The following is a 13,447-nucleotide window of genomic DNA, read 5'->3' as shown; positions in this document are numbered from 1 at the left end:
GTACAAAGCATGCTATCCGCACGCTTCTTGTCCTCATGCAAGGCCTGGGTTGTTGTGTCTCACAAAGCGTGGCCTTCTCCTCCTGCGCCTCCTCCTGTTCCATCACGTCTGCTGCTGCTGGGTTAGCGTTGCCGCGTGGTCCCTGTTTATTGAACCACTTATCTTTATTACATTTATGACTGCATGGCGGTACAAAGCATGCTATCTGCACGCTTCTTGTCCTCATGCAAGGCCTGGGTTGTTGTGTCTCACAAAGCGTGGCCTTCTCCTCCTGCGCCTCCTCCTGTTCCATCACGTCTGCTGCTGCTGGTGCGGGGTTAGCGTTACCGGTCCCTTTTCGTGGAACCTCTTCTCTGTATTACATTTATGACTGCATGGCGACAAAAAGCATGTTACCTGTGCAAAGAAACATGACATTTTCCTCATTTAAAAGACAGTTTTTCCTTTGAAACTTTACAATCAATTTTCTCAAAAACTATAAGCTCTTTTTCAAATATTTTTTTTTCCTCTTGTACCCACTCCCAAGCTGCACATACCCTGCTAATTTGGGGTATGTAGCATGTAAAGAAGCTTTACAAAGCACGAAAGTTCGGGTCCCCATTGACTTCCATTATGTTCGGAGTTCGGCGCGAACACCCGAACATCGCGGCGATGTTCGGCGAACGTTCGCGAACCCGAACATCTAGGTGTTCGCCCAACACTAGTCTCTGGGCAAATTTTGAAAGCTGCCATAGGCCCGCACATTAAAAGAAGAAAATACTGGCTACAGACAGAAATTTGGGCACGAAGAAAAAAAAAACACGGGGGTCAAAGGTGCCCACACTAAATAGCAGGGTCAGAATTCAGATACTATGTAGTGTATTTCTGCAGGAATAGTGGCAGGCATGTCAATGCTGAACTCTGAGCTTTCCCAGGGGCATAACAGTGGGTAAGAATTACAAAGTTGGAAATATCAAAAATATCCTCAATTATGTTCCACTACACCTCCTGAAATTTTCTGTATAACCAAAGGCTATCTCATAACAATCAGAAAATCGACTTTGAAAAATACCATATCCAATCTTACCAATAGAAAAAGGTTTTTCGATACAAAAAATATTTTGGGTCAAAAACTGACATATATACATTTTTATAATAGTCACAAGGAAATGCCTGAATTATTGCCCTGTATATGTGTGTGTGTGTTATGTCGATATTGGTTGACCCGGTTTATATACAAGATTTTTTGGGCTATGAAAGAGTTTTCACCTATATACATATATATTAGCTAGCATTGTCACCTACAACTAGTTACAGTATATCACACTATTTTTTGACTGTATTTTATGGATTTTTTTCCTTGTGGCTCCTATGAAAATGTATGCATCCATTTTTGTACCAAAAATATTTTTTGTGTTGAAAAACCTTTTGTATGAATAAAGATTAGATATGGTATTTTTCAAAGTGGGGTTTTTGATCGTTATGAGAGAATGATATCCTTTGGTTATAATGAACATAATAGTGTGCCAGAGTTAGTGTTAGAAGGCGGTGGGGGATGGTTAGTGTGGCATAGATAGGGGAAGGTTCATGTGAGAATTTGGTAATTTTACCAATTTGGTACCATTACGAATAGTAGAATATCTGTAAAATTACAGATATTCTACAATTTCAGATAGTAGAATATGGGTAAAATTTGTGATATCCGACTATCACTATTTGATGTCCATTTTTCCCCTCACACTTTTTTTTTGCATAAATGCATTTATTCACCATTGTAATTAACAGGAACTTTTGGTTAGAAATGATGAAAATGTATGTGTCTGATTGCCAGGAGGTGATGAGGAATCTGGTGAAGAGATATGTGGCAGCAATGATCAGAGATGCCAAAAAAGAAGAGGGCTTAACAGAGGAAAACTTCAAGGTATGAGATGGTCTTTAACAGAAAACTGGTTGGCATTTGGTAGAACAATAAATCTGGTTATTCCCTTGTTGTAAAAAAGGGAGTAATTCATACCATTTTATAACAAACTCTGAGGCCTGGGGCACACCAGAGGAGTTTTTCTAAACGTTTTGAGTTTTTGAAATCTGCTGCTAATGTTATCCTATGTGTCTATGCACACTGGAGCGATGAGGTTTTGTAAAAAAAATCCCCATAGCATTACATTGGGAAGAGCTTTTGAAACCTCTAGTGTTTGGGGAGCTTTTCTGGTGTGTCTCAGCCCTGACATACAGATAAAATAAAAAAGTTATCAAAATGGTGTTGTTCTGATTACAAATTTCAAGAGACACTTTAAATCTGCATCTGAAAAAGATCAGTTACAGATAGCTGAGCAACAAAAACAGCACCAAAACACAATTGGAAGGACTACTGCAAAACCGTTAGCAGAGTATCAGTAAGTGCAATATACAAACATTAACCACTTGCCGACCGCACACTCGTACCGTGCAGCGGCAAAGTGGTGGCTGGAGGACCAGCGACGCACATCTGCGTCGCCAGGTGCCTCCCTAATTAATCAGGAAAGGCCGCTCGCGCGAGCGGCAGTTTCCTGTTAGATCACGGAGCGGGTCTCCGTGAATAGCCTGATCGCGGCTCGCAGACTAAATGTAAACGCAGGAGACAAACTGTTTACATTGAACGGCGCTGCTGCTACAGCAGCACCGTAAGGCACATCGGCGATCCCCGGCCAATCAGCGGCCGGGGATCGCCGCCATGTGACAGAGGACAGCCTGTCACAGGCTGCACAGGACGGATAGCACCCTGTGCAGCCCCGATCACCAGGGGTGAGAGGGAGGAGAGGGAGGGGTGGGAGAATTTCGCCGCGGAGGGGGGCTTTGAGGTGCCCCCCCGCAACACCCAGGCAGGCAGGAGCGATCAGACCCCCTCTGCATATCATCCCCATGGGGGGGAAAAAGGGGGGGGCATCTGATCGCTCTGCCTGCAACCTGATCTGTGCTGGGGGCTGCAGAGCCTACCCAGCACAGATCATAAAAAAACACGCTGGTCCTTAAGGGGGGGTAAACCCCTTGACCTTAAGTGGTTAAGATTCTTGAAATAAAATATATACCCTGAATGGTGGTTTCACCAAGACTGATGTGCCACGTTTATGCAAGTAAGAAGTGATGTTGACATAATCCACTCACTTTCCCATAGGTCACCTGACCTGACATTGAAGTTTTATTTATAGAATCAAATGGGACAATAAGACAATACAGCTCAATTTAAGCCAAAAAATATAAAAAGTAAGATACTTACCTCATTAGTGGGAAGCCTCTGGATAGTCTAGCAGGGGTTTGACACTCAATCATGTAAAAGGCCAAACTATAAAACATAGTCTAAGTCGCGGGTCAATTTTTTTTATCAGAATGAACCGTTTATTGAACAGTTGCAAACTAAGTGGAGTAACTATTGTGCCCGAGGTGGCCTGCTCCTCCCCCTTCTACAGAGTAGCTCAGTGGAGCAGTTTAATATTAACTTGCTCTAGCACTGCTTTGGGTCTCCTCTGTTCTTCCTGAGAGCCACACACGATATGCTGCATACCTTAGGCTCCTGAGGCATGTCACATGATCAGGAAAAGAAGGTATGCATCTTAGAACGTGTGACTTCTAGGAAGAACAGAAGAGACCTAATGCATTGCTGGAACAGATAAATATTACACTGCCCTGCTGCACTACTTTGTTGTGTGAGGAGCAGTGATGCTCAAATACCCCTTTTTAAAATTCGAGTTTGGTCGAATTCGAATAGTAAATTATTCGAGGTCAGTCGAATATTCGAGTCGAATAATTTTTACTATTCGATTCGACCTTGGACTTCGAGCTCACTATTCGAGTCGGTATTCGAGCTAACTATTCGAGCTGACTATTCGAATTGGCCTTAAATAGCTTCCAACACTTGTTTTGAGGGTGAATGATGCAAGAAACCTCTTTTTTTCCAAGTAACAACAGCAAGTGATTATGTGGGGATGTTCCTTAAAAAAAAAAATGTGGAAAGAGAAGTTGTGTCCTTAATTTTGTTCAGTAGTGTTACTGTATATACTTGTTCTTCTTCTTCTTCTTCTTCTTCTTCTTCTTCTTCTTCTTCTTCTTCTTCTTCTTCTTCTTCTTCTTCTTCTTCTTCTTCTTCTTCTTCTTCATCTTCTTCTTCTTCTTCTTCTTCTTCTTCTTCTTCTTCTTCTTCTTCTTCTTCTTCTTCTTCTTCTTCTTCATCATCATCATCATCATCTTCTTCTTCTTCTTCTTCTTCTTCTTCTTCTTCTTCTTCTTCTTCTTCTTCTTCTTCTTCTTCTTCTTCTTCTTCTTCTTCTTTTTCATCTTCTTCATCATCTTCTTCATCTTCTTCTTCTTCTTCTTCATCTTCTTCTTCATCTTCTTCTTCTTCTTCATCTTCTTCTTCTTCCTCTTCTTCATCTTCTTCTTCTTTTTCATCTTCTTCTTCATCATCTTCTTCATCTTCTTCTTCATCTTCTTCTTCTTCTTCATCTTCATCTTCTCCTTCCTTTTCAATATCGTCTTCTTCTTCTTCACGTATTTCTCTTTTCAATTTTTTTTTTTAAGAAATGCAGCTATTTTTGTGCGTAACAAATAGCTGGTGGGCGCACGCATGTTGGAAGCGCCATTGTATGTGCTCCCTGGCAGTGGAAACACAAAGACAGCAGGAGGTAAATTCAGCAGCAGGAGGAGGAGGATGAGTGTGTGGCAGCAGGCAGTCAATGAGGCAGGCAGCTCGCCGTGACATAATAGCCCTGGTACCTAGCGGTGATACCAGGGCTGTAAATAAACACAACAGGAGGTCCCAGACAGCGGTCGTGCAGCCCACATTGTGTCCAATACACAACTGGGACAACACAGTTTTCAACCCGGGCACCTCAGAAAAATTAAACCTTTTTTTTTTTTTTAATGGTTTGTTTGGTTTTGGTTTTGCAACCAATATAGCTATTGTTTGACGTAATAGCTGGTGGCAGAGTGGCAGCAGAAGGTAATTCTGTGTACCCTGGCAGTGGGAAACACAGACAGACAGCAGCAGCAGGAGGAGGAATGGAGGAGTAGGCGAGCAGCTATTGTTTGACGTAATAGCTGGTGGCAGAGTGGCAGCAGAAGGTAAATCATCTGTGTACCCTGGCAGTGGGAAACACAGACAGACAGCAGCAGCAGGAGGAGGAATGGAGGAGTAGGCGAGCAGCTATTGTTTGACGTAATAGCTGGTGGCAGAGTGGCAGCAGAAGGTAAATCATCTGTGTACCCTGGCAGTGGGAAACACAGACAGACAGACAGCAGCAGCAGCAGCAGGAGGAGGTATGGAGGAGCAGTGTGAGTGTGGCAGCAGGTAGGCAGCGTGACATAATAGCCCTGGTACCTAGCGGTGATACCAGGGCTGTAAATAAACACAACAGGAGGTCCCAGACAGCGGTCGTGCAGCCCACATTGTGTCCAATACACAACTGGGACAACACAGTTTTCAACCCGGGCACCTCAGAAAAATTAAACCTTTTTTTTTTTTATGGTTTGTTTGGTTTTGGTTTTGCAACCAATATAGCTATTGTTTGACGTAATAGCTGGTGGCAGAGTGGCAGCAGAAGGTAATTCTGTGTACCCTGGCAGTGGGAAACACAGACAGACAGCAGCAGCAGGAGGAGGAATGGAGGAGTAGGCGAGCAGCTATTGTTTGACGTAATAGCTGGTGGCAGAGTGGCAGCAGAAGGTAAATCATCTGTGTACCCTGGCAGTGGGAAACACAGACAGACAGCAGCAGCAGGAGGAGGAATGGAGGAGTAGGCGAGCAGCTATTGTTTGACGTAATAGCTGGTGGCAGAGTGGCAGCAGAAGGTAAATCATCTGTGTACCCTGGCAGTGGGAAACACAGACAGACAGACAGCAGCAGCAGCAGCAGGAGGAGGTATGGAGGAGCAGTGTGAGTGTGGCAGCAGGTAGGCAGCGTGACATAATAGCCCTGGTACCTAGCGGTGATACCAGGGCTGTAAATAAACACAACAGGAGGTCCCAGACAGCGGTCGTGCAGCCCACATTGTGTCCAATACACAACTGGGACAACACAGTTTTCAACCCGGGCACCTCAGAAAAATTAAACCTTTTTTTTTTTTTATGGTTTTTTGGTTTTTGGTTTTGCAACCAATATAGCTATTGTTTGACGTAATAGCTGGTGGCAGAGTGGCAGCAGAAGGTAATTCTGTGTACCCTGGCAGTGGGAAACACAGACAGACAGCAGCAGCAGGAGGAGGAATGGAGGAGTAGGCGAGCAGCTATTGTTTGACGTAATAGCTGGTGGCAGAGTGGCAGCAGAAGGTAAATCATCTGTGTACCCTGGCAGTGGGAAACACAGACAGACAGCAGCAGCAGCAGCAGGAGGAGGTATGGAGGAGCAGTGTGAGTGTGGCAGCAGGTAGGCAGCGTGACATAATAGCCCTGGTACCTAGCGGTGATACCAGGGCTGTAAATAAACACAACAGGAGGTCCCAGACAGCGGTCGTGCAGCCCACATTGTGTCCAATACACAACTGGGACAACACAGTTTTCAACCCGGGCACCTCAGAAAAATTAAACCTTTTTTTTTTTTTTTATGGTTTTTTGGTTTTTGGTTTTGCAACCAATATAGCTATTGTTTGACGTAATAGCTGGTGGCAGAGTGGCAGCAGAAGAAGGTAATTCTGTGTACCCTGGCAGTGGGAAACACAGACAGCAGAAGGGCAGTACACAGCAGCCCACTGTAGGTGTAAAATGTGTGGCTGCAGGCGACGTAATAGTCAAAGTGAACCAGGCTGGCTTAGTGAGCAGGAGCCAGGAGGTGGTAAAGGGTGGTAAGGCCCATTAACGATGGTTCCGGCAGCCAGTTCATGTCCCCCTCTCGCCGACAACAGGGGCCAGGAACTCGCCTTCCACCCACGCCTGGTTCATCCTGAGAAACGTCAGTCTGTCCACAGACTTGTGAGACAGACGTGAGCGTTTCTCGGTGACCATGCCACCAGCTGCACTGAAGCAGCGCTCGGACAGCACGCTGGAAGGGGGGCAGGACAGCACTTCCAGGGCGTACTGCGCCAGCTCGCTCCAGATCTCCATGCGCTTGACCCAATACTCCATGGGATCAACAGGGGCATCGCTGTCAAGCCCGCTGTACGACCCCATGTAGTCAGCCACCATGCGGGTCAGGCGCTGGCTGTGACCGGAGGAGGATGCTGCTGCATGCATCTCCTCTCTAGTCACTGCTGCCGGAGCCTCTACAGTCCTGTAGAGCTCGTGGCTGAGAGACAGCAGGTCTGTGGGGCGCTTGCTGCTGCTGGATGCAGGCACCTGCTGCTGCCTCTGTGCTGGCTGCTGGACAGTGGGGGTGGAAGGCTGGGGGAAGGCTTCCTCCAAGCGCTCAACAAGGGCCTGCTGCAAGCTCCTTATTTGTTGCGCTGGGTCTCCTCCTGCAGGCGGCAGGAACTGGCTCAACTTCCCCTTGAGGCGTGGGTCCAACATCATGCTGATCCAGATGTCCTCCCTCTGCTTCATCTGGATCACCCTGGGGTCCCTGCGCAGGCACGTCAGCATGTGCGCTGCCATTGGGAAGAGGCGGGCCACGTCTGCTGGCACATCGACGTCAGTGCTGTCCTCATCCTCCTCCTCTGCCGCCTCATCCTCTCTCCACCCCCGCACCAACTCAGCTGCGCTGTGCTGATCCCCCTCATCAGCAGCCAGGTCAGGGACCTCCACCAAGTCCTCCTCCTCCTCCCCCTCAGAGGTGGACTGCGCAGCTGGTTGCCGCTCCTGCTGGTCCAAGGCTGCCGCTCCCTGTTCCAGCAAAGCATCGAGGGCCCTGTTCAGCAGAGAAACCAGGGGCACCCACTCGCAGACCATAGCATGGTCCCTGCTCACCATGTTTGTGGCCTGCAGGAAGGGAGCCAGCACTAAGCACACCTGCTGCATGTGCCTCCAGTCATCATCGGGGACGATGGACGGGAAGTTGCTGGTCTTGTCCCTTCTCTGAGCTGCGGAAACAGTGGCCAGGGCAAGGTACTGTTTGACAGTGCGCCTCTGTTCAACCAGACGCTCCAACATCGCCAGGGTGGAGTTCCAGCGAGTCGGAACGTCAAGGATCAGCTGATGGCGTGGCAGATCCAGCTCCTTTTGCACGTCTTCCAGGCTCGCACAGGCTGCAGCCGAGCGCCGGAAGTGACGCACAACATTCCTTGCCGTTTCCAGCAGTTCGCCCATCCCCTGGTAGGTGCGCAGGAACTTCTGCACCACCAGGTTCAGCACGTGGGCAAGACAGGGGATGTGGGTCAGGTTTCCCCTGTCTATTGCGGCAACCAGATTGGCCCCATTGTCGGCCACCACCTCTCCGACTCTGAGGCCTCTGGGGGTCAGCCAAATCCTCTCCTGCTCCTGGAGTTTGGCCAACACATGGGTTGCCGTCAGCTTGGTCTTCCCAAGGCTGACCAAGTGCAGCAGCGCTTGGCAGTGGCGGGCCTTCACGCTGCTGCTGAGGCGGGGGGTTTGGCCAGGTGTGCCGGAGGATGGCAGAGGATCGGAGGAACCTGCTGCAGTTCCCCTGAGCCTGCGGGGTGGCACCACCCACTGTGTTGCTGCTGCTGCTGTGCCCGCTGCTGCTCTCCCATCCTCACCCCCTTCCACCAAGCTGACCCAGTGGACAGTGAAGGACAGGTAGCGGCCTGTCCCGAAGCGGCTGCTCCAGGAGTCCATGGTGACGTGGACCCTTTCACCAACCGCGTGCTCCAGCCCTCGCTCCACATTGGCCATCACAAAGCGGTGCAGTGCAGGAATGGCCTTGCGGGCAAAGAAGTGTCTGCTGGGGAGCTGCCAGTCTGGGGCTGCGCAAGCAAGCAGCGCACGAATGTCGCTCCCCTCCTGCACGAGCGTGTACGGCAGGAGTTGGGAGCACATGGCCCGTGCCAGCAAGCCGTTCAGCTGCCGCACGCGACGGCTGCTGGGAGGCAGAGCCCTAACCACCCCCTGGAAGGACTCGCTCAAAAGGCTCTGGCGTGGCCTTTTGCTGACACGGGAATCAGCAGACACAGCAGAGGAGGCCACTGAGGACTGGCTGCCAGAACAGGCCTCAGTGTCGGCGGCAGGAGTTGCAGAGGGGGGAGGAGCAGTGCGTTTCCGCACTCCTGCTGGTGCTCCTGGAGGAGCAGGAGGGCGGGTGGCTGCTGTTGCTGCTGCTGCTGCTGAAGGCTGTGCAGTGATGGGTGTGGTGCCACTGCCAGCACCAGATGCCTTCAGCCTCTGGAACTCCTCATGCTGGTGGAAATGTTTAGCCGCAAGGTGGTTGATGAGCGAGCTGGTGCAGAACTTTAAGGGGTCTGCACCTCTGCTCAACTTCCGCTGACAGTGGTTGCAAGTGGCGTACTTGCTGTACACAGTGGGCATGGTGAAAAACCGCCCGATTGGTGACAGAAACTTCCCCCTACGGCATGGAAGCACTGCTGCCTGTCTCCCTGTGGTGGTTGGGGGGGGGCTTGGGTGCGGCTGGTGGTGGTACTGGCTGATGCTGCTGCTGCTGCTGCTGAGCCTGAGACACCAGCAGGCTGTGGGACGCTGCCAATGCTTGCAATGATGCGCCTCCTTGCAAGGCCCACAAGCACATCCTCCTCCTCCTCCTCAGAGCTGCTGAGGACGACATCCCCTGGAGGTGGTGGCACCCAGTCTCTGTCTGTCACCGGGTCATCATCATCCTCCCCCTCCTGAAACATGTCCTGCTGGGATGAGGACCCCCCAAACTCCTCTCCTGATGCATGGATGGGCTGCTTGACTGTCGCCACAGTCTTGCTGTCCAATCCCTCATCCCCCAAAGTGCCCATCAGCATCTCCTCCTCAAGATCGCCAACAACAGCAGACAATTTACTCATGATGCCTGGGGTCAAAAGACTGCTGAATGACAGGTCGGCGAGTGACGGTGAACTGGCCTCCTCCCCAGACCCTGCTGGGCGGCTGCTGCGAACAGGGGTGGTGGTGGTGGTGGTGGTGAGGGTGGAGGCCTCGGATGCAGAGCTGATGGCGGGCTGCTCATCCTCCGTCATGAGTTGCACCACAGTGTCTGCATCCTTTTCCTCAATGGGACGTTTCCGACCCGGCTGGAGGAAAATGGGAGCAGGTGCTACACGCTGCTGCTGCTGTGTCTCTGCAGCGTGAGTTGCAGATGCTCCTGCTGGGCGGCGCCCAAGGTGTCCACGGCCAGTGGCTATGGGAGGAATGTTAGCCACTGACGCTGCTGCTGCTGCTGCGGAACTGTGCATGGTGGCGCGCCCGCGGCCGCGGCTTGCCACAATGCTGCTCCCTCTCCTCCTGATTCCCTTGCTGCCCTTCCCCTTGCCCAAACCGCGCTGGCTGCCACTTCCAGACATCTTAAATGTTTTGGGCGTATAGACAAAAGTTTTGTAAAAGGGCGGGTGAAAAGTGGGGTACTTTAATGGAGTGGGTTGGTTGGTGAGGTGACTGAGTGAGTGTCCCCTAGTACAGTAAGTAAGTAGTAACAGTCAGGAAGTACAACTAGCAGTTACAATAATCAGTAGTAATCACAAGTAAATTTAGTGTGTGTACACTCAGACAGTGAGTGCACGCACGCAGGAGCTAGTAGCCTATGAACACAGTGACTGAGTGTCCTAGACTCCTAGTACAGTAAGAGTAAGTAGTAACAGTAAGTAGAACTAACTAATTACAATAATCAATCAGCGATCAGAAGGAAATGGAGTGTGGGTGTGTGTACACTCAGACAGTGAGTGCACGCACGCAGGAGCTAGTAGCCTATGAACACAGTGACTGAGTGTCCTAGACTCCTAGTACAGTAAGAGTAAGTAGTAACAGTAAGTAGAACTAACTAATTACGATAATCAATCAGCGATCAGAAGGAAATGGAGTGTGGGTGTGTGTACACTCAGACAGTGAGTGCACGCACGCAGGAGCTAGTAGCCTATGAACACAGTGACTGAGTGTCCTAGACTCCTAGTACAGTAAGAGTAAGTAGTAACAGTAAGTAGAACTAACTAATTACAATAATCAATCAGCGATCAGAAGGAAATGGAGTGTGGGTGTGTGTACACTCAGACAGTGAGTGCACGCACGCAGGAGCTAGTAGCCTATGAACACAGTGACTGAGTGTCCTAGACTCCTAGTACAGTAAGAGTAAGTAGTAACAGTAAGTACAACTAACTAATTACGATAATCAATCAGCGATCAGAAGGAAATGGAGTGTGGGTGTGTGTACACTCAGACAGTGAGTGCATGCACGCAGGAGCTAGTAGCCTATGGACAGTGACTGAGTGTCCTAGACTCCTAGTACAGTAAGAGTAAGTAGTAACAGTAAGTAGAACTAACTAATTACAATAATCAATCAGCGATCAGAAGGAAATGGAGTGTGGGTGTGTGTACACTCAGACAGTGAGTGCACGCACGCAGGAGCTAGTAGCCTATGAACACAGTGACTGAGTGTCCTAGACTCCTAGTACAGTAAGAGTAAGTAGTAACAGTAAGTAGAACTAACTAATTACAATAATCAATCAGCGATCAGAAGGAAATGGAGTGTGGGTGTGTGTACACTCAGACAGTGAGTGCACGCACGCAGGAGCTAGTAGCCTATGAACACAGTGACTGAGTGTCCTAGACTCCTAGTACAGTAAGAGTAAGTAGTAACAGTAAGTAGAACTAACTAATTACAATAATCAATCAGCGATCAGAAGGAAATGGAGTGTGGGTGTGTGTACACTCAGACAGTGAGTGCACGCACGCAGGAGCTAGTAGCCTATGAACACAGTGACTGAGTGTCCTAGACTCCTAGTACAGTAAGAGTAAGTAGTAACAGTAAGTAGAACTAACTAATTACGATAATCAATCAGCGATCAGAAGGAAATGGAGTGTGGGTGTGTGTACACTCAGACAGTGAGTGCACGCACGCAGGAGCTAGTAGCCTATGAACACAGTGACTGAGTGTCCTAGACTCCTAGTACAGTAAGAGTAAGTAGTAACAGTAAGTAGAACTAACTAATTACAATAATCAATCAGCGATCAGAAGGAAATGGAGTGTGGGTGTGTGTACACTCAGACAGTGAGTGCACGCACGCAGGAGCTAGTAGCCTATGAACACAGTGACTGAGTGTCCTAGACTCCTAGTACAGTAAGAGTAAGTAGTAACAGTAAGTACAAGTAACTAATTACGATAATCAATCAGCGATCAGAAGGAAATGGAGTGTGGGTGTGTGTACACTCAGACAGTGAGTGCACGCACGCAGGAGCTAGTAGCCTATGGACAGTGACTGAGTGTCCTAGACTCCTAGTACAGTAAGAGTAAGTAGTAACAGTAAGTAGAACTAACTAATTACAATAATCAATCAGCGATCAGAAGGAAATGGAGTGTGGGTGTGTGTACACTCAGACAGTGAGTGCACGCACGCAGGAGCTAGTAGCCTATGGACAGTGACTGAGTGTCCTAGACTCCTAGTACAGTAAGAGTAAGTAGTAACAGTAAGTAGAACTAACTAATTACGATAATCAATCAGCGATCAGAAGGAAATAGAGTGTGTGTTGTGTGTGTACACTCAGACAGTGAGTGCAGTGCGCACACGCAGGAGCTAGTAGCCTATATGAACAGTGACAGTGAGTGTCCCTGCGGGTACAGTAAGAGTAAGTAGTAAGTAAGTACAACTAACTAACAATAATCTATCAGTAATCAGAAGGAAATAGAGTGTGTGTACACACAGACAGTGAGTGAGTGCACACACGCAGGAGCTAGCTAGTAGCCTATAAACAGTGACAGTCAGTGAGTGTCCTACTCCTAGTACAGTATAACTACAATACTATTAGTAAAGGACAGCAGAAATACTGGTATAGATGAGAGAAATAAACAGAGGACAGCTGCCCACAGAGGCAAGGCCCCCCTGAGGCCTAAACCTGTAAGCTTGCAGCAGCAGCCTGTCTCTAATGTAACACACAAGCTACTAACTAAAATACAATGTCTATCTAACTAACAACAATATAGGTGTATATGGCAGGTGTAGGTGAGCAAAAACGCTAGGTAAATGATCACAATAGAGCACTTGCTAAGCCAAAGCACAAAGGAGCAACTCTCTCTCTGTACAAGTCTCAGGCAAGCATGGAGAAACGGAACATGGCGGCCGCTATTTATAGGGTAGGGGCTGGCCAGGGTCCCCCTCTGTGATTGGCTGCCGTCAGAGGGCCTGGGAGCCCTCTGATTGGCTCTAAGGACATCAATCTGGGCTATGACGCTATTCGAGCTCGGTACCGAGCTCGAATAGCGCCGAGTTGCTCGAATAGCTCGAATAGTGAATGGGCTATTCGAGTGTACTCGGATAGCCCATTCGAATAGCTCCAGCTATTCGGAGCTCGAATACCGAGCTCGAATAGCTGAAAAAGAGCTCGAATATTCGAGCTACTCGAATATTCGAGCTCTGCTGAGCACCACTGGTGAGGAGATGCTGTTGGTGAGAAGGTGTGTGTTTCTTTT

At 48.8% G+C, this 13,447-nt stretch overlaps 1 protein-coding gene and 1 long non-coding RNA gene across 3 annotated transcripts in view; one reads left to right on the top strand and one right to left on the bottom strand.

Annotated features, from left to right (window-relative positions):
- LOC137545645 (uncharacterized) overlaps positions 1–13,447 on the bottom strand; it is a 158,872-nt gene that overhangs the window by 42,235 nt on the left and 103,190 nt on the right. The window lies entirely within an intron of this gene.
- The window catches only part of TRPC4 (transient receptor potential cation channel subfamily C member 4), a 345,635-nt gene that overhangs the window by 323,157 nt on the left and 9,031 nt on the right, over positions 1–13,447 (top strand). For both annotated transcript variants that reach the window (XM_068267093.1, XM_068267094.1), the window contains one exon: positions 1,811–1,900. In XM_068267093.1, coding sequence (XP_068123194.1) covers positions 1,811–1,900 — 90 coding nt within the window. The remainder of the gene's footprint in view (positions 1–1,810; positions 1,901–13,447) is intronic.

This window comes from Hyperolius riggenbachi, chromosome 2 (assembly GCF_040937935.1).
Source record: "Hyperolius riggenbachi isolate aHypRig1 chromosome 2, aHypRig1.pri, whole genome shotgun sequence".
Classification (NCBI taxonomy): Eukaryota; Metazoa; Chordata; class Amphibia; order Anura; family Hyperoliidae; genus Hyperolius; species Hyperolius riggenbachi.
This window is presented reverse-complemented; position numbering and strand designations above follow the sequence as displayed.